The following is a 27,425-nucleotide window of genomic DNA, read 5'->3' on the forward strand; positions in this document are numbered from 1 at the left end:
GGATGACATGGGAAGTACACATATAGAAGATTTCATTCAGTGTGAAAAAATAGTAAATGTCCTTGGGTGTGTGGCTGGATCTGATTGGGGGAATGACAGAGAGCCAGTGATGATGATATATAGAGCAATGATTAGAGCAGTTATTGATTATGGATGCATGGCTTTTGGATCAGCAGCTCAGTGATTAAAAAATTGGATATAGTACAAGCTAAAGCACTGAGAATATGTAATGGGGCATTTCACCCTATGCCAATACCTGCCCTGTTGATAGAAACAGGAGAGATGCTCTTGGAAATTGAAATATAATGCCCTTGAAATACTTGATTAAAGTAAAAGAACATGGTGAAACATTTCCAACAAAATGCCTACTAGATCAAGGTTGGGAATTCCACGGAAGAGCAAGAAAGGCCAAATCAAACTTTGGAAATAAGCTAAGATCTAAGGCAGAAGAAATAAGCATCATTAATATTAATGTGTGCCCTCAGTCTGTTGGTCAGTTATACCATCATGGCTAATCCCAGAACCTGAAGTTGATCTATGCATACTGAATAATAACAAAAGAAAGAAACCAGGAGATACAGTCAAGGAAGTTATGTCTCATCTGCAACAACAATGGAGTTTATATTAACAGATTTATACAGATGTATCAAAGGATCCAGAGAGTGGGAAAGTGGCATTTGGAGTAATCATTCCTGAATTAAGAATTAAAAAGGGACATAGAATTTCAGATCAGATGTCAGTATTCACAGCAGAGATGCTGGCAATATTATGGGCACTTTGGTGGGTAAAGGACAATAAATCAGACAACTCAGTCATATGCTATGATTCAGCAGCGGCTTTAACTGCAATAATAGAAATTCAAATCAAGCCCAGACCTGATATATTGACAGAGATTTATCAAACATTATACAGAATTCACAAGGCAGTGTGTGTGGTGGGTTTTATTTGGGTGACCGGCACACATGAGTGTGGAGGGAAACATGGAAGCAGATAAAGACCATGAGGATAGAGTGGAAATTGCCCTAAAATATGGACTGTCAGAATACCTTTCAGTCATAAACAAATAAGTCAAAGAAATGTGGCAGAATACATGGGAAAAAGAAAATAAGGGGAGGTCTTACTTTATAATACAGAAAACAGTGGAAAAGCAAAAAGCAATTTTGCCTGCAAAAGAAAAGATTCAGTTGTCATAACCAGGTTGAGGCTTGGGCATTGTGGGCTTAGAAGTGGGCTGACTCTGTCTGGAAAACATCCGGATGGCAAATGATGAGTGTAAAGACTCAGAGACAATAAGACACATCCTCATCCAGTGCAAGAATTACTCACTTCAAAGGAGGAAACTGTTCAAAGACATGGGAGCAGCTGGAGAAGCAATTTTGACTCTGCGCACTTTACTTAACCTAGATAACTCGACTAAGATGAAGAAACTGCTGGAATATCTGTACAGTATTGGACTATAAAACAAAACATAAATAACTGTCAAACGGAACATAAATAACAAACAGTGGAGGGCAGCAATATGCCGACGTAGTGTCTAGTCTGCCTAATCCAAAGAGGAAGAAGAAGAAGCACACCCCTTTTGCTACAGGAAACAGGTAAGACAATTCACATCGCAAATATGTTAGCAGTGCTTAGCGTATCATTGAATAGACAGCCGGCATGCCTGCCAGCTCCTAATTTATGTTTCATGCTTTTTGTAGGACTGACTTCCCTGGCTGCAGTGAGGAAAATGACACCACCCCTGAGTGTCTTTGAATACTCAGTATTGCCCTTACTAGCACCCCAAACATACCACTGACACACGTCTTGACATCTCTACCCTTATTATAAGTTAGAAAGCAAAGTTGCAAAACTATAATTTGCAGTCGCTGTTTAGAGGAGGGATTACTCACTGTATTAAAAACAGTACTCAACTCAAGTAGCTGACATGTGCTTGCACACGCACTTGAATTTTTAATGGCTAGTGTGACATTACTGACCAGATGATTTGCAAATATTGAGCATGACTGATAGGGACAAGACTTTCTTAAGTCATGAATGTGGATTCACAATATTGTCATGGTGCAGTATAAAAAATGAGACTTAAGAACTGGTGCTGGGAGGGGCAACAGAAATTCACAGGGCTATACAAATCTGTACAGTCCTTATACATAATAAGAACGTTAAAGCTTGAAAAGCTGTTTATCATAGGCTACATCTTACGTAAAGCATTTAGGGAGACAACAGTTAGGCTGCCAAGTCTTATTGTGAGAGAACTTAAATTCACAGAGCTTGTCCAGTTGGCAATGTTTCACCTATGTTGGAATGCCTCCCTCTAACAAAAACTGGATTATGGTAGGGTTAACCTCTATTGTTATATGAAAATGAACAGGATGTATTTGTCATTTACAGGCAATATTCTTCCACAATCTTTGTTGGCATCTTAAATTTAGTTGCATGACTCAGACCTTGAGATGTTTATTGACTTCAAATGTTGTGAAATGCTGATCACTTTTATAGTGGGTGTGAGTTTAAAGGGTAACCTCTTCAATCTTTGTCATGCAAATTCAAATGATAATTGACAGACTTGTTGTCACATTGACAGAAACAAAGCGGTCTAATTGGATGTTGATCAATGATTTGCTTGGTCTGTAGGCCGAGTTTGCCAGGATGATTGACAGAATCAACTTGCAATATGGTTTTGATTGACAGCAGTCTGAAAGCCATGTATGCTGCAAGACATCTTTACTCCTGTAAGACATCATTCTTAAGGTTGAGCATGGTTTTCCAAAAACCCCAGTGAAGATGATTTTAGTAATTCCACCATATCTACATATATATGTTATGATGTCGAATATCTATGCTAAACATGGTCAAAGTTCTAAAACTTGAGGGTCATTGTATGTAAAAATGCTCCCTGCAAGTCAAAAGCCCAGGTTTCAACTTGCTCTGACTGCTTTGTTTGCAATGGTTTTTACTACCTTGCTGACGAGCTGAGGTTCGCTCGTCACGCATGCCCATAAATGTCTGTCTGTTCCATGGCCTTGGTCGCTAAGGTTGGCCTTCGGCTCCAACATGTACGGATGTATTTGAGGAGTTGAAATTTCGAGTAAAAAAACGAGAAAAAGTAGTGAAATCCTACTACTATAGTTTGTTTCATGGTCTGTTGACGTAGCCTCCTGGCCGGAAAGTTGTCTGTGATGCAGCTTCTAGAAGCTAACCAATCAGAACAGAGTGGGCTCATCGGTAGGGGTTCATTAAGAAACAGGAGCTAAAACAGCCTGTTTCAGACAGAGGCTGAACTGAGGGGCTGCATAAAGTGCCAGTATAAAATAAATAAGGGGTTTTTTGAACTGTAAATCATGCAGAGATATTCCATTAGAACCCCAGAATATAAATATAGACCTGGAAATGTGCATAATGTTCATGGGGTTTGAAGTATGTTTAAGCTTTCAGCATTGAGCATACAGGGGAAAATATAGAGCAGCTAGGAGCACCATTTGGTGCTCAATAAAAAAAGGTGGGCAGATGACACATGGTGAGGAGAGAACTGATTTAGACCATGTTGCTGTTGTCCATACACACACACTACATACACACTCAGTGGCATACATATTTAGACCACCACCTACTATACAATTCAGTGAGCACTTTGCCTAACCTGACCTACAGCCACTCCCTCCCTGCTCTGCCTGTAAATACCCTGTACTGTCTTGATGTCATATAACTATTGTACTATTGATGTCGACACATTCTGTTCCTTCTACCATTGTTTGTCAAACCATATATCTTTGAGTAGAACTATTCGGGACAACATTCTTACTGTGAGTGTCCTTTCATGATTGTAAGTCTGTAATGATAAAATCAACACAATATGCAAACAGCAAAGCTGACACACCCAAGTATGAGTTTTAGGGAGGTGGATAGTGTGCACAGAAGACAATTTCCTGTTCTACCTGGAGAGAATGGTTAACAACATGGGAGGTAAACCACAGGAGTCCAGATGTCCTCCTGGCCAGAACATGTGGGAGGAAAGCAGCTGCAGAACAGTGAAGCATTACAGTGACAACAAGGAGCACAGAGCTTGTAAAGTGGATGGTTTGAGGCCTGAGTGGTGATATTCCAACTAGAGGAAGTTATTTAGAGGGAGAATGTCAAAACAGCAATATTAGCCTTTAGATACACTAAGGGTGTTTTTTTCTCAAGATGTAAAGAACTGATATGCAATGATAAGTAGTGTAATGTATGAGAATCTGGTCATTATTGCAAGAAAAAGGTCCACTCGGGGTAACTTGATTCACCCTTTTGAAGGAATATTTTAAAATGACTCTTAAAAACATTGCTCTATAGCTCTCTAACTCTGCAGGATACCTTTAAATGACCATAATACAAATGTAATGTAAATGTAATAATGTTCTATTTTATTTGTGAAAATCTCCAGAAAACTCTACAAACAATAAAATGTAAATATATTGTAAATAATTGCATTTCATCTGTAGCCTACACTTAAGCATAGTTCACCCCTCCACACATTGTTAAAATGCTTGATGGCTTAGTGCTAGAATATTAAATTTTGCATCCACAACTTCAGAGGAATTCTTATTCACAAGTATAGTATCTGAACTCTGTATTGTAATATGGGGATGAATGAGCACTACACAACACTTAAAAGTATAACGTTCATTTGATAATGAACCCTGATGACGGTTAAAAGTAAACCTAAAAGCTAAAAACAGCAAATATGAAATATTCTTCACTTAGCAATTGTCATGCAATTTAATGTCAGGATAATGTTAAAAGTTAAAGTATTAAATCTGCATTGACTGATTTTTTTTTGGCCAGTTGGGGGCAGCAAAAACAAAGTAAGAACACAATATGATATATCATCACCTTTTAAGCTGATATGTTGCACTCCTTAGCAAACATCCCATTCAATGTTCACTCTCTTTGAGCTCCGATTTTAGTTTCTATCAACTCCTACGGGAAGTATCTGGCTCTTTAGCTGCCAAATGCTCTCCTGTGTTCACCGGCTAGCTGCTAATTGTGTTTGTTTGCCGTTTGGTGCTGAGCAGGAAGTGTACAGTGACTTTTTAGAGCTTTTTCACCAAAAACAGCTGCCTACTGGGGCTGAAAACTACACTAGTGGTGAGAGTGAAGCAAAACAGTAAAGGTGCAGGCTGGACAGCTAATCAATGAGCTGAAACTCGCTATCAAGCTCTGTAAAGCCGAGGGGAGCTGCAGAGTCACTGATAATTATCTGTACTGTAGGTTCATAACAGTACATAACATACAAATGATGCCTTTGACATCACATTGTCATTTGATACATTGTTATTATGAAAAATATCAATTATAGCCACTTTAAGTAATTATAATGTTAATTGTCACTTGCTACTGTTGTGCAAACTCAATATAATCTGAGGATATTCTTAGCAAAATGCTTGATCTGGGTCTTTAACACTGTACCTGTACACTGTAGGTAGGTTGTGTGTGAAATGATGAAAAATGTCAAGCAAGTCACAATCCCCTCTGTCATGACAGATAATAGTAACTGGCTTAACACTAATGACAGAGGAAATAACAGAAAACAATTATTTCCCTCTTTTACAGATGTACCTGCATTATTTGAAATATAACATGCTGCTGCCAACATGTGATAAAGGAGTCAACCATAAACATATATAGCATCATCAGTTTTTGTATTTCCTTTGTCTGATAAAGATCTTAGTTTTCCCAATGGAGAAATTATATAGCTAACTGTCTCCTGATCTACGGCTAACTGAAATCTATTCAGACAACACTTCCTGTTTTGCCATATCCTTCCCGCATAACTACAGTTTGAGCTGCTTTTCTTTCTTAAAACATAGCAGAGATATGTATATTCTGTAACAAAAAGATGGTAATATGGTTTTAAATCAAAAATTTTCCCAAAACTTTGCCTAAAATTGCCCTCAACGGTTTAAACCACACTTTTTCAATTTTGTGGTGCATAAAGGAAAGTCCAATGTTCCCTTTTCCTCCTATTCAAGAACATTTCCCTCCCTTGCATGATAAAATACAAGGGGAAGTCTACAACACCTTTCAAAGAAAGATTCATAAGGAGAGCACCGCATGACGTGCAATGCAACAAATGCCTCACTAGCCACAATAAATGGTGTCAGAGGAAACCTTTTTGCATTCAGGCACACGCACAAACACACAGACACACATACACAATTCTCTGTTAAACAAATAAAATCTCCACTGTCTGAGATCCCAACTCAGTGTTTTCACTGACTTGTACCAATATATTATAGACTCAGATACACTGTGATATGATGGAATACCAGGAAATGATGACCAGTTATTTCAAACACATCCAGGAGTGACTGCAGGCTTTTGATAATTTCTTATATTTTGAGATCTGTCATGAAATATTTAGAAAGTGGACAGAAATTTCCAGCATCACAGACAAGATCACTCAGTTCTTGTTAGTAATGTTAATATATTCACAAGCATATGTTTAGGTTCAGCAACTCCAACAATTAGGCCCTTGAACTTCCAACATGTTTGCAAATTAAAATTGAGCTAACATCTGTTATTATGCAAAAAGTTATTCTGGGAAGTAAATTTCAAATACTTCTAACCAAGCACAGTTCTTATTAATATTAAATGAAGGGCAAAATAAGAGGACAGTTTGTTTTTACATCAAAGTAAATGCTTTCTATTAAAAGACCTTGTTCAGATAATTATACTTTGTAGCACACACACAGGAACAGTTATGCTCCAAATCTAGTGTGGCCTCTACCCAGCTTCAGCATCAATAATTTGAAACAGACTAAATTTGTTTTCACGTACACGCTCCTAGACACAGGACTGAATGTCAAAGGTGCTCTATAATTTTCTTTCTTGTGTCTCTTAGAAATATGAGTGGTAGTGACTAGGGGTTCCTTGAATTTGGTTGACCTTGTGTGTAGATGCATGTGTCATCAATACCTTCATGTTAAAGGGGAAGTTATAAATAAATGACATTAAATGAAAATGAAATAGTCATACATGTATGATCTAGTTTCCTATATTGATTCAGTCATTCCATTAGTTTTTAGTCATGCTCCACTTCTATCTTCACTTATGAAGAACTTCAAGAGCAGCATTACATCATTTCACAGTCACAAAAAAATCAATAAGTGATGCGCTTACCACATTAATCTATACATTCCATAATGCTGTGAAGTACAACACTAATGACGTTTATAAGCCTCCTTATTGGATTAGATCATTTTAGCAGGTGCAACAGGATGAGTCAAAGTGTAAAATGGAAAGCAAAGATATATTTTTATTTTTTAACTATGTATTTTTGAATGTCAGCACATTGGTTATTTTGATAATTCATACATTTTAAACATAATACTATGGTTACTGTCAAAATGATAGCAATATTGTTATCTTGCACAGGTCAGTGAAAGGGTGTAAGCACGAACGCCAATAAACATATTTTGCAGCTTCCAATAGCTCATACTTCGTTATTATTAGTAACTATTAATTTGTTTTAGATGTTTCAGGTGTTGCCTTGACAGTTAAAGTGGGCAGGTAGAGCGGGTCATAGTAAGGGATCTGTTTCAGCTGGTGTCTTTGAACACAAGACATCTAGCTATCATCTCCTGTTGAGTAGTTGGATTGCAACAGTGCTCAGAGGAGCAGGGCGCATGCAGACCGTCAGGCTGTGCATTCTTGCCGGGGACTAATTTTCAGTCCTCCACTTGGGTCTGGGTAAACAGCACCGCCCCGATGGTTGTTTGTTTTAAGTGTGGAGCGATCCATCGCACAGCGCCGGGCTCGATTGACACTGTCTGCTGATCTGCTACTGCGGATTGCTCAGAATAACAAGGCTGCTCGCTAATTCCCGTCTATCGGGGCTTTCGGCGAAACAGCGAGAGTAGGGTCCAAAAAAAAGCCAACAAGGCAGGCAAGAACGCCGCGCCGCCGGAGTCCGCACCCCAGAATGGCTTCAGGAGACCTTTACGAGGTAGGATAAAATCATGTCCAAGGAAAATGCTCTGTAATATTGACGAATAATGGAATTAGGAAGTAAAGGGGAGGGCGTCGCGTAGTGTATGTAAAAAGCGGTGTCCTAAGCCCTTTAACAGACGAAACTAACCCTTCTCAAGCTTTGCGAAGACAAGGTTGGTTAATTTATGCTTATACTTTCTGTCGCTTCTGATATACTTTCACACGATTCTTGGTGGTTATAGTAAATAGACAAGATGTATTTTACGGGCTGAACTCCTCAGTCTGTCGCCGAGTTGAAAGTCGTGGTAAAGTGACAGCAGCGCTGAGCGGACGGACATGGTGAATAGCTACAGACGGAGTGATGGTTCTGAAGGTGCGCATACATGCCAAAAGATATTTAGTCATCGCAGCCTTTACAGCGGTGTTCGCAGGCTGTTTGGCATTTAACATGAGATATGAGTTTATTTTTTATCGAGTGATGTAAGCGTGTCTGTGTCAGCTTTTTTCGTGGTTGATGTGTGAATTTGTGAAATTATAACTCTGACTGTGTTGGGCGTAAAAGTTGCCCAAAAGGGTGGCAGGAAGGTCACGCTGCCCTCGTGCGCAACATCACTCTGGAACCGGTGCTAGAATTTGCATGTCGACTGGTTTCAACATCAGCTTTACTGAATCAGTCACTTGGTGTCATTAGGGGCTGTTACGTTGACTAGGTGTCTTATGTTTCAGTTCATGGTGGTGACAAAGGGAAATTGGGGGATTTGAAATGGATATAGTTAGACATGACAAGTTTGTTTTAAAAGTAAATAACACATTTTAAACGTGCTACAACATTCCCATTTCAAAAAAAGGGGAGGGGGAGTTGGGGGGGGTTCCACGTATGAGTGTTCAAGCAGATAACATTATCTGCTCACAGCACAGACAATGTGTTACCAGTGAAGTAGGACATCAGTTAGAAGACAATACATCAAATAAGTCAGAAGCAGTTAGTTATGACCTTTTCACAAATGGTGTATTTCCAGTTAGGATAATAATTACCATTAATGTTCTATAACTTTGAAACACACTTAATTTGGAATACAATAACACACTGCTGCCAAAAAGAGCATCCATGGACTAAACCTGACACAAGGCCATCCTTAAAATATCCCCCACACCCACCCTTACACCCTCTTGTGCTCACCTAAATGTTCACACGTTCATGTGTTTCGGCTAACAGTGTTTTACAATTTGAGTTTTAACTCCATATTTCAGCATAATTAATTGCATCTGTCAGAGTGGCTAAGGGCCCTGTGTACATGAACTATCTATTTTTTACTAAAGATTTGACACTGAGCAGCAAGACCTGTTTGTATGTATGTCTTACATCAATGCAGCAATAGTGAGCAATGTTGTTTGTAAGTTTGACTTCTAGATTGAGGATGCTGTTTGTTCCACATACACTGTTGGTTTGATGTGAAAGCAGCCTGTACCGTTACCCTGTGGGCCCTGGAAATTGATTAGTTTTCTGTGGAGGTGATTGACTGATCAGTGCTCAACAGGCTACTGAGTTATTATCATTTATTGCTCGTTTGATTTTTTTTTGGTTAAGAACTATGTTTTATTGGGGTTGTTTCCCTATCAACATGACTATAGCTACTGAAGGTTCTGTTTATAGAGTCTTAAATTGAGAAATTGACCAGTGTTTTGTGGTGCTGTACAACTTCTATTTGAAAAGTACCAAAATAAATGTCTGAAACTGGATGTAGGGAGAACAGTGTTCTTCTGTTGTTGGGGTTGATGGCAAGTAATAATTTTAACCTCTTACCCTCCCCTCCTCCTACCATAGACCTATTTTTGTCTTTTTTTTTAGTGGGGACAGGGGATCTTTAGGAGGAGATAGTAGGTCAGCAGTATATGCCACATAGAAGTGGTATACATCATCTGAAAGTTGGGAACCTGAAGATTAATTTGAGATGCAGCACTGTGTGTCAAGTTTTTCTTGTCATAAATCTGTAATAAACATTTTGTTTTGGTTAGTCAACTATTCAAATTTTGTTGTCTGTCTGTTTGAAAGAGTGTATAAGGGCTTAGAACATTATGATGGAAGTATATGATGGTAATTTTCATGCTCAATTATGTCTCATAAGTTGTTGCAGCAATTTTTAGGTTGATACCATTTGTTACACAGATTTGGTGCAAAATTTAACAGTTTTCGACCACTCGAGAATTGATAAAAATGGTCAAAATGCCACATTAAGACACCAAGACCTTGAGGAACACCATAGAAAAATGTATGCTGTAATTTGGTATCAAAAACTTTTGACATTTGGAGATTTCTATAAAAATTGCATTTTTTGGTAAATGGATGGCAAGCACTTCTGTTTTGGAAATAGCTCAGAATCCCTCTTATTGTCAATAGAGCCACACATCCTCTGAATGCCCTCGGTCTCTAGTTTGTAGTTGTAAAGTTTCATGAGGCTGTGATTATCCCACTACAATGAAATGGCTACTATGGGGACTAACATCATCACACATGAATACAACTGGGCTCATTGAATCCACAAGAGTCTCAGCTTACCAGTCATACCAAAATTATGCAATTCCAAGACTGCTTAGGGACCTCAGTATGCAGAAATATTCAAATACACCATTTTTAGAAGAGGCAAAAATAACACATTTATACTGCATGCAAAAAACTGCATGGTTTTTGCCCAAATCTGCATGGGATTAGCATAAAGTGGGCATGTCTGTAAAGGGGAGACTGGTGGATGCCCATAGAACCCAATTTCATTCAGATATTTTGAGGTGAGAGGTTAAAGGACCCCTTGAAAATGGCCATGCCAGTTTTCCCTCACAAAAATTTAGCCTGACTTTGGAGCATTATTTAGCCCCCTTCCCAGCAAACTATTATGACATGGTTGCACCAATGGATGCCTTAGGCTCTAGTTTCATGTAATATCAGAATCATCATTGTAGCTTTAAAACTGGGCTACAGCTTCTGAAAACAGTAATGTTGGCCAAGGGCGCCGGAGTCCTTGGGGAGTTTAAGAGGTTAAAACAGTTTTTGTGACTGCCAGCACAAAAAACTAGTTAATAATGTTACATACAAGTAATTTGTTTGATGGTACTAGAGGAGACTTCAGTTCCCTGTCGTTCTTTGTCGGTTGTCTCTTGAGATTTGATGTATGGGACAATTATGACAGCTCAGGGGTTAAAGGACCAGGATATAGGATTTAGTGGCATCTAGTGTTGAGGTTGCAGATTGCAACCAACTGGATACCCCTCCCATTAACCCTCCCCCTGCCCTTCCAAGCATGTAGGAGAACCCAAGGTGGCCGCGGAATTCACGAAAAATGCAAAAGGCCCTCTCTAGAACCGGCGTTTGGTTTGTCCGTTTTGGGCTACTGTAGAAACATGGCAGTTCAACATGGCGGGCTCCGTTGAAGAGTACCCACTCCCTATGTAGATATGAAGGGCTCATTCTAAACTAATGAAAACACAACAATTCTTATTTTCAGGTGATTATACACTAATTAAAACATAGGTATGAATATTGAATTCCATTTCTGCTAAGTCCGCTCCACTAGATGCCATTAAATTCTACACACTGCATTTTAAGAGACAGAAGAAGTCAATAAATGTTGTACTTCATTAATCCCAAATTGGGGAATTCTTGTGTTACAACAGCAGGTTATCCAGGCATTGCACGGGAACCATAAATACTCAGTAAATATACATATCAACACTAGAAGAGTGAAATATATATCTATAGAAAAATAAACACAACAAATAACAAAATAAAATAAAATAGCTCAATACAAGAATTTGAGAAAAAAAACCTTAGCATACACTGAAAATATAATAAAATATAAACTATGAACAGAGGATAACATACGTTATATGTACATTAGAAAAGTGTGCAAAGTTGTTGAAGGTTAAAAATGCAATGAGGTAGAGTAGGAGTAAAAAGATGTGCAAATTCACCATGAGCAAAGTTACTGAAGGAGCAAAACAGAGTGGAGTTTGGTTGAGACAGAAACTATAAAGCTGAGAGTTATGAGAGTTCTCTGTTAGACAGAGGTGAGGTGTTGTAGAGAGTTATTGCTTTGGACAGGAAAGATTTCCTGTATCGGTCCTTGTGACAGCAAAGCTGAACCAGTCTGTTAGAGAAAGTGCTCTGCTGTCTGTCTAGTAGGAGGTGGAGAGGGTGGCCAGGATTATCCATAATGGATCCTCTACACCACAACTTCAAAGGTGTCTGGTTTGTAGCCAATTATGGAGCTGGCCATCTTAATCAGTTTATTAAGTCTGTTGTTGCTGGCTCCAATGCTGCTCCCCCAACAAACTACAGCGAAGTACAGTGCACTGGCCACAACAGACTCATAGAAGATTCTCAGCATCTTTCTGCACACATTGAAGGATCTCAGCTTCATCAGGAAATAGAGTCTGCTCATCCCCTTCTTATGTACAGCCTCAATGTTGGTCTTCCAGTTCAGTCTGTTGTCGATGTGGACGCCCAGGCACTTGCAGTCCTTCACCACGCCAACATCCTCCCCCAGAATACACAGGGTTTGTATAGCCGTCCTCTTCCCTCTGAAGATGTTCACCGTCTCCCTCCTTGGCCACGTTCAGAAGCGGATGATTTCTTCCAGACCACTCCACAAAATTGTCTACCAGTGCTCTGTACTCCTCCTCCCGCCCATCACTTATACACCAAACCACTGCAGAGAACTTCTGCAAGTGGCATGACCTGAAGTGGTATTGTAAGTCTGGGGTGTTCATGGTGAAAATGAAGGGAGACAGCACAGTCCCCTGTGGAGCTCCTGTACTACTCTCCACCATTTCAGACAGGGCACTGCCAAGTCGGACAAACTGCGGTCTGCCTATCAAGTAGTTGGTAATCCAGGAGATGGTGGATGTGTCTACCCTCATCGCTTGCAGCTTCTCCCTCAGTAGCAGTGGCTGGATGGTGTTGAATGTACTGGAGAAATCAAATAATGTGATTCTCACAGTGCAGTTGGTTTTATCCAGATGCAAATGAGTTTGCTGAAGCAGGTGGATACATCATCCACTCCCAGATGAGGTCGGTAGGCAAACTGCTGAGGGTCCATTGATGATTTCACCTGCAAACGAAGGTGGACCAAGACCAGTCTCTCAAGCACCTTCATCAACATGAGATGTGAGGGCAGCTGGTTGATAGACCTTAAAGCCAAATGGAATCGTCTTATTGGGAACAGGAACCAGACAGGATGTCTTCCACCAGTATCTTCTCCTGGCTCAGGCTCAGGCTGAAGATGTTTCACCGAATAGCAGATAGCTGGCTGGCACAAGTTCTCAGAACCCTGGGGCTTATAATGTTGGGGCCTGCCTTGGTAGAGTCTCTTTAGCTGTCTCCTAACCTGGCCAGTAGTAACTGTCAGGTGGGAGAGGGTGCTTGTTCTCTCAGTGGAGGAAAGGCACTACAAAGCTGGGGGGTTTGGGACCAATAGGCCTTTTCCATACAGGTGCTGGCTTGGCTTGACTTGGTTTGACTCGGCGCGTCAGTCCAGCATGGCAGAGATTTGCATCTCCATTACAATAGGGTTACCCACTTGGAGGTGTGTATGATGTGTGTGTCTTGAGTCGAAAGCAGCGGGCTGTATACATCACAGCTGTGACTAGTGGTCAAAATTGAGGCTGTAAAACAGAGGGTAAACATATTTCACTTCCTGTAAGTTCTTCACAATAAAAGCCCTCTGTTAGTTAGTCAGTTGAAAGCTTTTAATATGAAGCAGCAGCAGAAGGAAATGTGTTTTCATCAGCAGTAACTTAACGTGGGTCAGATACAGCTGAAAGCAATCAAGAAATGGTAAAATAAAGCAGATATCTGAAAGTACAAACAGAAACACAGGAGAGAAACTAAATTTGAAACCACAGAGATTCAGTTAGAAGCTACACAAGTACTGAGAGCTGAACACACAGAGACTTTTAAAAACAGCTTTCTCTCTGGTCTCCAGCACAGACATGAGTTGAGTCTTGCAACACACACTTGTTTGAGGGGGAAAAGCAGGAGAACGGGGGTCATCACGGGTTGGTTGTGGTTGGTGAGATGTCACCGTAACTCGCTTGGAGGCGGTTCGGGCACGCTTTAGCCCAACTCCGGAGATGGGTCATCTCATGCGACTTGGCACAACTTGGCATGTTTAAACTGGTAATGGAGACGCAAATCAACGCAGCATGGTTTGACTCGGCACTGTCAAAGTGCCAATGGAAAAACCCTACAAGGAACTCACCATGGGGGATTGAGGGGGGAAGGGCGAAAGCATTGTGGGCGGTCGGGGTGTGTGAAAGTCTGCGTGTGTGTTGGAAGAGACAGCTGAGGGCTGTGAACTAAACCTGTTTAAGAAACAATTTAGCTCATTTGCCCTTTCCAAACTGTCCACTGGTTGTCTGTCTCTAACCTGAACCCAGTGACTTCCTTCATTCCAGTCCATATATCGCTTGCATTGTTCTGCTGGAGATTGGCCTCCAGCTTCCTCTCATAGGAGTCCTTGCACTCCCTCAGCTTCACCCTCAGGTCATGCTGCACACTCCTCAGTTCTTCCCTGTTCCTAAAACTGAAGGCTTTCCTTGGCTTGTTGTCAGGGAAGCGGTGTACAGTCCGGACTGGCAAGGTGGTGTGTCCACAGAGTTTTATGTATTCTGTGATGCAGTCTGTCATGCTGTTGATGTCTTCCCTGTGTGGCTCACAAAGCACATCCCAATCTGTAGACTCAAATAAGTCCTGCAGTGCCTCATGAGCCTCCTGAGTCCACCTCCTCACATTCCTTGTGGATACAGGCTGCCGTTGGACAAGAAGGACCTACTTTGGTGTCAACAGGACAAGGTTGTAATCAGATCTGCCGAGAGTAGGAAGGGTAGTGGCACTGTATGCATCCTTAGCATTTGCATACACAAGGTCCAGTGTTTTATTGTCTCTAGTGGGGCAGTTAACATACTGATAAAATATTGGTTTTGTTTTGCCTAGTGTGATATGATTGAAGTCTCCAGTAATGGCTACAAAAGCATTGGGATGCTGAGTTTGAAGTCTTGCAACAGTGGAGTGAATGGTGTCACACACTACCTCTGTATCAGCTGATGGAGGAATGTAGACCGCAATAACAATGGTGGAAGTAATATGGATACATCCCAACAGCTAGCAGTTCAGTGTCTGGGCCACAGAAACATTCCTTTACATTAACATGTCCGGGATCGCATACAGTCAAACCCTCCTCCCTTCCTCTTACCGCTCCATCTATCAGTTTACTCTTAGATGTGTTGAAGATATTTTTAGAAAAACAATAACAAGGTGATTCCAAATGGCACTGCGGCTCACATTTATACAGGAGGGTTTCACTCATTTCACACACACACTGGGCCATCACTAGCTGAGAATAAGCTTAGATATTTTCAATGAAGAGGAACATCTTGACATCACTCATAGCTTTCTAAAAGGACTTGTTGAAGCTTAGAGTTTGGTTTACCCGATGATTCGCTTTATGTAGCTCTTCTAAGACATCCATGGGTTTACTGCTCATGCTCACTGTCCCTATAACTACACTGAAAAAAAAAAATCTGTATTTTAAAAAGAAGGAGCAAGACAGCCTGGTTCCAGACCTCCAAATCTTTTTTTATTCAGCAAATGTGTCTGTTGTTGTGCTGATTGCTGGCTGTTCCTGGTTGGAAAAACAACCAAGCCAAATAGAGCTTTGTAGGTGGGACTAAGACTTTATCATCTTCCTGTGCCCGATGCATTAAAATGGCAACAGTGACAAGTGTGGATAAGATCAATGGAACTGTACAGGTTTTTGTAAGTCAGCTTACAGAAATAACAACTCTTAAATTAACATCATTCATGTCAACTGCTCATAGCCACTGCTACTGCAGCGTCCATGTAGGTTGAAAATTATGTTGATAGGATGGGTACATCACATGATTGTTTGGACACCCCTTCCCAATCAGAAGCAGCTATGAAGAACACAATCTTAAACTGAGGGTGCTTTCACACCTAGTCTGTTTAGTTTGGTTCAAATGAGCTCTTGTGCTTTTGTCCATTTGGTTCGGTTAGTTAGGGTTGTGTGAAAGCTGTCAATCACACACAGGTATGGACTAAACAACTGGAATGAGATCACCAGAATTGCTGTGTCTATCGGTCTGCCTCCAAGCGAGCTCTGGAGCAAGATTTTGTGACAATATATATGTGATTTTTACCTTAATTTGAACGCTAAACTGCCATTATATCCATCTGCTGATCATGGGAACTGTCAAGTGATCTTATAAGCAATCTATAGGCAATGTACAGTATAGTATATGTTTACATCATAATTTGGTAACCGTGGTAACACATACGTGTGTCAGCATGTGAGTGCAGAGAAAGAAAGTGAAAGTTAAGCCAGAGGTGTGTTGCATTTGCGGCCCACTATTTTGGCAGTTCCTCATTAAAATGTGAATAACGCATACAGTAGCTACCACATATTACTGAAGCTCTGCTTGCATCTTTTTTTTTACCTATGCTAAAATTTGGCACAGATATTCATGGTTCCCAGAGGATGAATCCTAATGAGTTTGGTGATCCCCTCACTTTTCATCTAGTGCCATGAGCAGGTCAAAGTTTCAACATATTCAGTAAAATATCTCAAGATCCACAAGATGGATTGGCACTGAAATTTACGAAAACATTCTTGGTTCCTAGATGATTCTTTCGAATGACTCTGGTGATCCTTTGACTTTTTCTCTAGCACCACCATGTGGTTTTTGTGGTTCAGAGCAAAATGTCTCTCAAAACTCATGTCCCCCTCAAAAGGAACTTTAATAACTTTAATAAGTCACCAATCAATTTTAATTTGTCTAGTACTTTGGTTAATGACTAGTGACCAGTCTCACAGAGATGCTAGCATGGCTTTACACTCTTAGTCTTGTTTCCTCCTAAATCAATTCTCTATGCGCTGCACTCTTTGTAACTGCTTACTGTAGTGTTAGCCTGGAGAGGTTATAGACAGACATGTGTGACTTTGATGACACATGGTGTTGCTAGCTGCTGCTTTTTTCTTGCCAGCATTGAGTTTCCTGAGATGGCACGAGGCGTTCTCACTTTGAGCTAGGCGTTATGAGGGCCCATATATGGGTTTTGGTTTTGTGGTTGTGGACCTGCTGTAAATGACATTAAAATGAATGTTAAATGAATTGTTTTAACATGAATTTTATGGGGAAAGGCTCAAGCATTTTTGAAGTAGTTTTCTAATTGTTTTGCACTGTATCAAAGCATGATATAAATGTGAGAAAACTCTCACTATAAGATCTTTTTTTTTATCTTATTTTATTTCACACATATAAAGATAAAACACATGAATGAAATATAAAAAGTATGTGTGAGGGTCTGGTAGAAACCTGCAATGGCTTACATGAAAACTACACCCAAAAGACATACAAAAGGTAAAATACAAACATACAAAATCACCAATACATTTTAAATATAAGTGTTCAAAAAATTGCACTAAAAATAAGTAAAATTCTAATTACAAAAAAATGCAGAGAAGCAGGAGTATTTCCGTATTAACAGTATGAACAATAATTACTAGGAGTGATCCTTATTGTTCCAAATCAAATATTTTTCACAGCAGGGCATTTTTAAGTCTCTTGTTGTATATATAGGCAATGACACAAATGAATCCATTTAATGTACATTTTCATTCCACAAGATATTTGATAGAAAACTGATCATGTGATGTTTTATACAAAGGAAGATGAAGATTCTTAGCCTGTCTAGTTGGATAATTATGATATTATTATTATTATTATTAATTATTAAAAAAATAATATCTAAAACTGTAAGGTAAATCTGCATTCTTATATCTCACTTTAAAGACAAATGTACAGATTTGAAGAATGTTAATGTCAAAAATAGCCAACAACTGCAGTTTAAAAAAAAGTGTGCTGTTGCACTTGGTACAACAGCAGTAGCAGCAGCAATATTGTCTGTACAATGTACAATATTTTGTACAGATAAGTTGGGAAAGTACTTGCCCATACAATATTACTTTATTATTATTTACTATTATTAGTATGTTAAATATGGATAAATAAAACTATAATGTAATGTTAGGAAACATTTATTTTGTACAAAACCTCCTTAAAAAAACCTTATTTTTCTCAGAGTACCAAGAGATTTGGTGAATGTATTGCAAACAAAACCAACTTGTTCTATCGAAGAGAGTTTATCATCAATCAGAATACCTAAAAAATGTGTTGATGAAACTTTTATTATTTCCTCATAATCAATATGAAGTTTAATTTGCTCATTGTCAATTTTGTTTCCTGCAAATAGCATGAAATTAGACTTTTTGACATTTAATGGCAACTTTTGAAACCATATTAAGTAATTGAGAAGATCATGATTTAGTTCTCTAATGAGAGTTGTTAAATCTCTATATGAGACAAAAAGGTTGGTGTCATCTGCAAAGAGCAAAAGGAATCTGGTGTTAGATACTGCATTAAGATCATTTCTATAAATAGGGAATAATAATGGTCCTAATATGGATCCTTGTGGTACATCATATTTTATCAGAACATAGTTACTGAGCCACTTAAAAACATTACCATGAAATCCATATCTATGCATTTTTGAAAGCAAAATAGCATGGTCAAATGCTTTCAAAAGGTCTAAAAATATACCTATTGCGTACTCATTATCAGTAAGTTCTAAAAGTGTCCAAAATCCATACTGATGATTATACAGAATATTGCATGAGTGTTCCAGGATTCTTTTCTACACTAATTTTTCCAAAGTCTTTGAAAAACATGGCAATATTGAAATTGGACGACAGTTTGTAAAGGATCCTGGATCACCTGTTTTAAATAGAGGAATAACTTTAGCCATTTTTAGGTCAGAGAGTATGATGCCAGTTTCCATGGATAATGACTTCTTTGATTAGGAAGGTGCAAATTCCATTATGACCCAGAGCTGATTTCTTTTCTTCTAATATAATATCATTCACCTCATTAAAGTCAGGCCAATCAAAGATGGAGAAGAACCTTTTATATAATCTAATGGATTAACTTTTGTATCAACATTCTTTTTGGCAAGAGCTACACAAAAGGATCAGTGAAAGTAGAACTTCCATTTGTAAAGGTTGAAGGAAATTGTGAGGATGACTTTTTTATTTGGAGTAGCTGATTAATAATTTTCCATGTAGCCTTGATATTGCTATCAGATTTTATAAACTGGTCACAGACAAACCTGTTTTTGGCTGCTCTAAGGAGATAAATGTATTTGTTTTTGTATGATTTATAAATAGCTAAATTTAATACCACACTGATGTCAACAGTCCTGACATTAGCTGGATGTTTCCAGGTCTTGTTGTTTCCTTGTCTTGTGAGTGTCCCTGCAGTAGAGTAGTGCAGTTTGTTCATTGCTGCAGATGATGGGTGAAGACCGAGCATCACTTATGAGCATGGTCAGAAGTGTGCTCTGTTCAACACTAATCACACCCAGTAGTTGACGGTTGATATTGGGATGTGAAATACATTTACATTTACATTTTTCATTTAGCAGACGCTTTTATCCAAAGCGACTTACATCTGAAACTGATACAACACAAGCAGGGATCTAGTCAGGAGACAACAACACGAGTAAGTGCCATAAAGCTTAAGATAGAGTCCGATAGGGCATAGATGCCCACAGGCAGTGCACCAAGGCAATGCATAGAGTGTATAGATTGCATAGAAGCAGGGTTTGTTTTTTTTTCTATCTCTACCTCCTGTCCATCTAGTGCAGAGGTGTTTTCTTAAAGATTGAGAGGGACTCTGCAAATCGAACAGAGTTAGGTAACTCGTTCTACAACCTAGGAACTACAGAGCAGAAGAGTCTAGCTAGCGACTTAGGGCCCTGTTGTGGTGGGTGAAATACACATTATGACATCACTGATGGACCATGATATGTTGTCATCAATGTGTTTTGGCTTGGATTAAGATTAAGATTTCTTTATTATCATTTCTCAGCACTCACATATATTAAAACAAAACTTATCCTCTGCATTTGACCCATCATTTGCCCATTGGGCAGCCGTGGTGCAGCGTCCAGGGACCAATGGTCAAGGTTCTTTTTACCAGTGGTCAGGGGCACTGACAGGAGTATTACCCTAATATACTGTACATTTCTGTGATGGCGGGAGGAAACCCACGCGAACAAGGGGAGACCTGGCATGGACAGGATTTGAACCCAGAACCTTCTTGCTGTGAGGCAATAGTCCTAACCGCTGAGCCTATACCCGGAGTCGAACCTGGGCCGCCTGGTTGAAAACCAGGAATCTTAACCGCCAGACCATGATCCTAACCACTAGACCATGGAGAATACTGAAGACAAATTTGGCAGCTGGGGGAGGATATGCCCACCTCCATTCTTCCAGCTCATACTTAAACACCAAGTGTTACTAAACCTTTCTGGTTTATGTAGACATGCTGCCTCTCTCTCTGTCTATCCTCTTCCTTGTTTTCCTTTCATTGCATATGTCTCTCTGCTATTCTGTTATATGGTTAAGAGTGACATTGTCTGAGAACAGTAGCAGTTATCACTACAGCTGCATTAAACCCTCTGTTGAAACTTTCCAACCATCCTTCATTGTAGAATCGACAAACAGAAGGCGCCTGCAAAGGGACACACAGTGCTTGATCTTGTGAATTTTCAGGCTTGTATACTTCTGATGTGATCTAGCACAGTAGATCTGACTGAAAACACTTGTGCTTTAATTATATTCCCCACAGTTATTGTGTTTAAACATTTTTTCATTTACTCTGTAATATAGAGTGACGGTGGGTTATGCGTGTACTTACATAACTATGTCACGTCTTTTTTTATGTTTTTAAGATGTTTTTATTTGAACTGTCTAGCATTGGGTCAAACAATTCTTAAGTTTTGTGATATTTTTTATATGAAGCAACAGACTGTACTACTGTGCCCAAGACAAATTTCCTCTTGGGGACAATAAGGTCCATTCTACTCTACAGTACTCTACTCTACTCTACCTCCTCTCATTAATGAATAGATAGATGACTATGGTGATGCAATTGCCTTGTTTGTGTTCTTTCATTCACTGTGATAGCAGTAATCGTTGTGAACAGAAGGTTTGCAGTGGAGATGTCTTTGCTAGATGTGTGTTACTGAAACAGATAAGACAGCTGAGTTACTCTTAAGTTCGTTAATGTGGTGTTAACTGTCAACAATCTCCACAAGGCAAGTAGCCAAAGGTCACCAATCACAGTTCTTGCAGACTTGACATGGTATCCCTGTATAGGCTGTAGCTCTGACATGAAGTAACATTTTTGAGGAGCTGCATGTCTGACACAGTTACGATGGCTATGTGTGTAGTCTCCGTAGCTACGCTGTCATCCTTTTAATTCACAGCTATAAACCCATCTTAACGTTGACCATTTAGCAAAGGTTATACTGATAGACCAATGAGATAACAGCAAACTGGTGAGTCACTGGCAATTATCTTTCCACTAATATCTCAAGCGTACCAGTAATAAAGTGAAATACATTTCTAGGATTCTAAACTAAATATATCCAGTACCTAAGTTTAGAATGGATATTGGGTATTTCTGTGACATCTGAGTTTTTCAATAACAAACACTAATATCGACAAGGATTTTTAATTTTTTTATAATTGTCAAAATAAGAAGAGTGTTAGCAGTGGCAAAACTATATGTATTTTCCAGTGTTAAATGCACTTCGAAGTTGTTCTGTTGTATGTGTTGTCTTTATTACATCTTCACACTAGGTCACTTCCTCTGTCCATGTCCATTTTGTTGTCTGTTCACTTCACCAAATGGGATGAGACACATAGTTGTTCATAGGCTGTGTCAGTCTTAAATAGACAATTTGTAAATGTTACTGTGTAGAATTTCAATTTGCAGAAATCGTGGGCATTAATGCCATGCAGCAGTACAGTTGTACACACATAATTACCTGTGTAGGATGCCTTCACAGAAGATAATTCTTGGACGGTTTGGTTGGTGATCCACTGGACGTTTCCTTCATCTGGTTGGAAATGGATGTAAAGATTTTTATATAATAAAGAGTCCCCTACTGATTTAGTGTTGCACTTTTATATCATAATCAGACTTGCAATGGGTTAAAAAAAAGTACCAAAATTGAGGCAGAGGAACAAGGACTATTGTCTTTTTTTTATTCCTGACATTCTTCTTCGGTGTCAATATTACCCACAATGCAACTCGACTGCCTCTGGAGCTACAAAATCTATCTATCTATCTATCTATCTATCTATCTATCTATCTATCTATCTATCTATCTATCTATCTATCTATCTATCTATACATCTACACATAAGCCAATTTATAATTAATTAATAATTAATTTATAGCCAGTACAAATCAACAACATCTACAGCCTCTATATTTACCATACAGTTGAATCAACACCTCTCTGACTCAGGGGGTCCTATATTTATTCAAGGGCATAGTCTTTCAATTTGAGAGCATGACTTCATGTTCAGATTCTATAATGCTTTCCTGCAAAACCCTGCCCTAACACTCATCCCTGGTCGTGCGTAGTTTTCCTCTGCTCCTGCTCAAAACTGTCTGCACTCAGATGTTGCTTGCACAGATTTCCTGTGCTCTTGCTTAAGTCCCTCTCCTTGTATTCAGGCTGCTTCTATGCACTCATGAAATGTCTGCCCTCAAATTTCTGCTCTCGCTCTCAGATTCCATATCAAATTTAACTGGCTCTAATACCAATTGCACAGTGCATTAACATTATTTAAATGTTCTTTATAAAGTGTAGTATGATGACACAGATGAAGGCCACAAACCTAAGGTGTTGGTCTCACAAAAAGTTGTTGCTGTGGTTTTGACTACCTTTTTTTCTCCATACACCTTGCATTCGGTTTAAATTGTGTCAGAAACCCAAACTCCTCTAGTGCATGTAGAATAGGTTTCGCCTACAAGAATTTACCATCCAATCACAGGAGACTGTAAGACGTATCATACCACAAAAATTAATATTATTTTCAGATTCATCCAAATATTTTATGTGTAAGTTTTCACCAAATTTCATCCCGCTAATTGACAGAAAAACCGACAAACATAGCGAACTGGACTAAAAATATGAATCCTTTTTAAAGCTCATTAAATATATGAGCTATTCTGACATTCAGAATTAATATTTTACAGTTAGGGCAGTCATGATGTGGAACACTTCAACAAGTAGTATGAGAGTGTGTAGCACAACATGAATGACCACACAACCAAATAGGTTTTAAACAATTCCTCACCCAAATATCTGAAACATTTATTTGGAATTGAAACCAAATGTGAATTCAGACAATATGTCTTTTACAGCATAAACATCCATTACATTGTGAAACTGTGTGCGTACACAACTATGGTTAGTACAGTTGGACAAAGTTTAACAAGGAAGTAGTGATGCAAGATGTAATACACATTAACAATGGGGAGTTTGGATGATCCTATTTGTTTTTTTAACTTCTAAAAATCGTGTTTACTGTACATATGTTTAAACTGGAGACGTCTTTGAAACCTGAACATGACGTTTCTCTGCTCACTCTGATGTAAAGGCAATATGTCGGCCCTCAGAAATTATATATATAATAGTCTCGGTCGGTAGGAATGATGGCAGATGCTTCTAATGCTGTTTTTCTATTTGCTAACATTTGCTGATTAGCACTAAACACAAAGTACAGCTGAGGCTGATTGGAATGTCATTAGTTTTGCAGGAACTTGGTCATAAACCAAAATATTGGACAAATAGTTTGGTATTTGTTGATCAATGTAAGGTCAGGTGATTAAGTTGTTATAGTTAATCCTAAGGGACACATGAATGTCTGTAAGAAATTTCATTGCAGTCTGCCCAGTAGTTGTGAAAACATTCACACAAAACCACAAATGTCAACCTCATGGTTGCCCTGGAGGAAATGTCAGGGGATCAATGAAGTCATTTGAAAACATCATCTGGGAACCATGAATGTCTGTACAAAATTTCACAGCAATCCATCTAATAGTCTATTTTCATTTTAATGGCTCAACTTGGTGCAAGCATCCCCAGCCTTATTTAAAATCAGCATTAGTGTTTTATCATCATGTCAGCATTGCTGCTAATGGTTCATCAGAATGTGGCTGCATGATTGTGGTCAAAATGATAATCACATATATTTTCGCTCAGAATCGAGATCACAATTTTCTCCCATGATTCTTAGGGACATTTTTTCTTTTTAATGAAAAAATATTTATTTGTCTTCATGCAGACAGTTGAAACAATATACTGCACAACACACTGCTTTTTATTAAACAGAGAGCTCATATACAACTGCATGAAATGCAAATGTTGAGAATAATCAAGAAAGTCCGATTTCTACCCTGTTTAAAAAAAGATAAAATAGAACTAATACACAGCTCACCTGTATCCATCTGTACCCAGTGGCCTAAAACACAGAGGCCTTGTCCAGTTAGGGAGGGAGACTGCTTTTGCAATATTAAATTCATTGTTATTAAATCATTTTTTCCACCTCCGCACTACAGGAGATAAGCGCTTGCTCCAGACCTGTGTGATACTCACACTCTGTAACCACAGACTGATCATGATAAAGTAATTACTGATAAAAACGGACTCATGTATGATTCCATAGTTCAGCTTGATCACAAATCGGCTGTGGCCTCAAAATGATTTTTCGTATTTCTGCCTCGACTGCTGCTCAACACTTAACCTTAGTGTAAAATTGGAGCAGGTAACACAACATGATGAATGGTTGGTATTGACTAGTGTTTGTCTAGCAAAGCATTAATTCCTTGTTTTGTAATGGTGATCAGAGCCATATATTTGGCTCACCTAGGTAATAGTCTTCACCTCTATTGTTAAATCACAAGTCTCCACCCCACCTGCATCAGGGAATAGACAGCCACTCCTGACTAAACCACTCCCACAAGATTATAGGGAGGGCCCTTCTGGCCTGTGACTCCCTCTTTTCCCTCCAAACCATTCCAGGCAAAACAAAGAGAAAACCCATATACCTGAGTTTAATCCTATATTAAGGAGAAAAGAGTGAAATGCCAGATTGTGGATGCATTAATGATAAAAAAAATCCACCATCCAACTTAACCGTTAACCATTTCAATCCACTCTTGACTACAATGAATTGTTGGATCCTGTGTTTAAATGTGCACCACATCAGATGTTCTGTGAGACACCACCGCCACCACAAACAATATAACTTTTTCATCTATAGTCTGAATTGAGATTGCAATCTTTTTTTGACTAATTGTGCAGTCCTAACCACATGATGAATACAGTTCTGTTATCAACCATCATTTGACAGATCAGTGTATATTCTGTGGTTGGGGTGAGATGCTGAGAGAGATCTCTTCCAGATCATACACAAGCATCAAGTGTTTCTAAACCTCTCTGGTCTGTGTACAGAAGTTAACCTCTTGCTTTATCTTTCCTTCTCTTAAGTTCTCTGCATGTGTCTCTCTGCAATGCTGTTAAGTGTGACATTGTCTGGGACGATAAGCATCCTAATCGTCTGTTTGTTTCAGAGACACCCCTGCAGCTCACCCATCAAAGGCTGTTTACTCTTGTTAATGTGCTCGCCGCATCTGAGAACATGATGAGCAGTTATTACCACAGCCGCATTAAACCCTTTGTTGAAACCCTCCAACCACCAGTCTCATGGCCTCAAAACCATGCTGCTTAAAGTGGTATGCATATTGTTTAACATGCTCTTGCTATAACTTTTTCTTTTCTTCGTATCATTACTAAAAAGCCTCGTTCAGAATCTGTCTTAACAGTCATTTTAAAAGGCTGATGTAAAATCTGAAGTCTTACAATGAGCCCCAAGGCTGCTACTGTGTGTGATGTTATTTTATGGCACTAGTCATATGTTAGTCCTACATGTCAGGCAGTGATAAGGAACCTTCTGTATAAATCAAAACCAAAAATCAAAACAGACAAAAACAAACTAAAAAAAACAAAACTGTATTTCACACTTCTGAGATATGTCGACAGTGGTGCAGGAGTTCATTTGTTAATTCTGAGGATGGATGATGCTGATGAATTCTACTGTGATAAGTTTTCACATCACTCTAATCTGAGAAATTGAAATCCTTAGAAGGTACTTTAATGGAGTTAACATACCAAGTCACAATACAGTGTAGTAATTGCGACTCAATAAAAGCCAAATATTTGTCAAAATCTCACCGGAGTTGACTCTCAGTGCACCTGCTGAATGTTTGTACAGTATTCACTGGCATTTTAGCCTGAGTTTGGTCTGCCAAAGTATTTGGCTCTTTAAAAGAGGGATGGCCGTTCTTCATCAAATTAAGGAACATGAACAGCTTATTGCCCTGAAATGGCACCTTGAGTCTAATCAGCACCTTCTGAATTGTGAATCAAATTGAATGCAATCAAAGTGAATTGCAACATAATGATTCACACCCCTATAATTTAAACGATTAGTCAAACACACATTTTGTGAAATCCGTTGATAAGACCAGTAGTTAGCCTTTTATCAAATGAAGGAGTATGACGGCTCTGTGGTTGATACAACAGTACTTACTTTATTAAACTAAAACATACATATATATTGGTGTTACATAGGCCATAATTTAATTAAAGTAATTTCACAAAGTAAGTTGGCAGAGAAAGAGACAGAAAGAATCTTTAGTATGACAACACACAAACTAGAATCACTGTTTTCTCCCACTGAAGATTTTAGAGAATTTGTGCAATTTCTGATAAAATATCCCTTTTTACATAAGTTTTTTTTTTCAATTACATAATTACATGCTTGTGTCAATTTTCTGGTGCTTTGTGCCCTCATCTGACCTAATATAATTGAAAGTACACAGGCTTTACAATTGTTGGTTTGGACTCAATAAGCCATGTTTAAGGTTTCTTCATGATAACAGCCTGCAGCTCATTTCAGCTCCACTCTAGTCTTTTATATTCCTCTTACAGAGAATTAGCCCTTATCTCAAACTTGACATATGTCACAAAATGTACCTTTTTAAGATTTGATACTCCCTGGCAATGTCTCAAAATATAATTCAATATAAAAAATATATATAAGGTGGAAGGTTTCATCTTTTGGGGAACATGAATGTTTTATGAATGTACTGATGGAAACCTGCCCACAAGGTTTATTTCTAGTGCTTTAAGTGGAAATTTTTGATGTGCCATTACAGCTAAAACAAGAGTTTCCATATGACTTTCAGCAGTACAAAATCATATGAAGGGCTTCAGATTCTGTATAGATTTTATCAGAATCAAATAGGGAACACATATTGACATTGAATGCAATGATTTTTATAATAGTAAAGTTAATCCTTTTAAAAAATCATTTAATATGTCGATCTCTGTGTCTCAATTCAACATTTTTTGTCTTTTATCACTTTATTAGTATATACAGTAATTGCAACATTGTTTTGGAGTT

The 27,425-nt window shown here is 38.7% G+C and overlaps 1 protein-coding gene across 1 annotated transcript in view; it reads left to right on the forward strand.

Moving 5' to 3' along the window:
- Positions 1-7,667: 7,667 nt before the first annotated feature.
- LOC122979848 (chromodomain Y-like protein 2) overlaps positions 7,668-27,425 on the forward strand; it is a 36,816-nt gene continuing 17,058 nt past the window's right edge. The window contains exon 1 of the mRNA XM_044347621.1: positions 7,668-7,984. Within this exon, the coding sequence (XP_044203556.1) occupies positions 7,961-7,984 (24 nt within the window). The 5' untranslated portion in view covers positions 7,668-7,960. The remainder of the gene's footprint in view (positions 7,985-27,425) is intronic.

This window comes from Thunnus albacares, chromosome 1, assembly GCF_914725855.1.
Source record: "Thunnus albacares chromosome 1, fThuAlb1.1, whole genome shotgun sequence".
Taxonomy (NCBI): Eukaryota; Metazoa; Chordata; class Actinopteri; order Scombriformes; family Scombridae; genus Thunnus; species Thunnus albacares.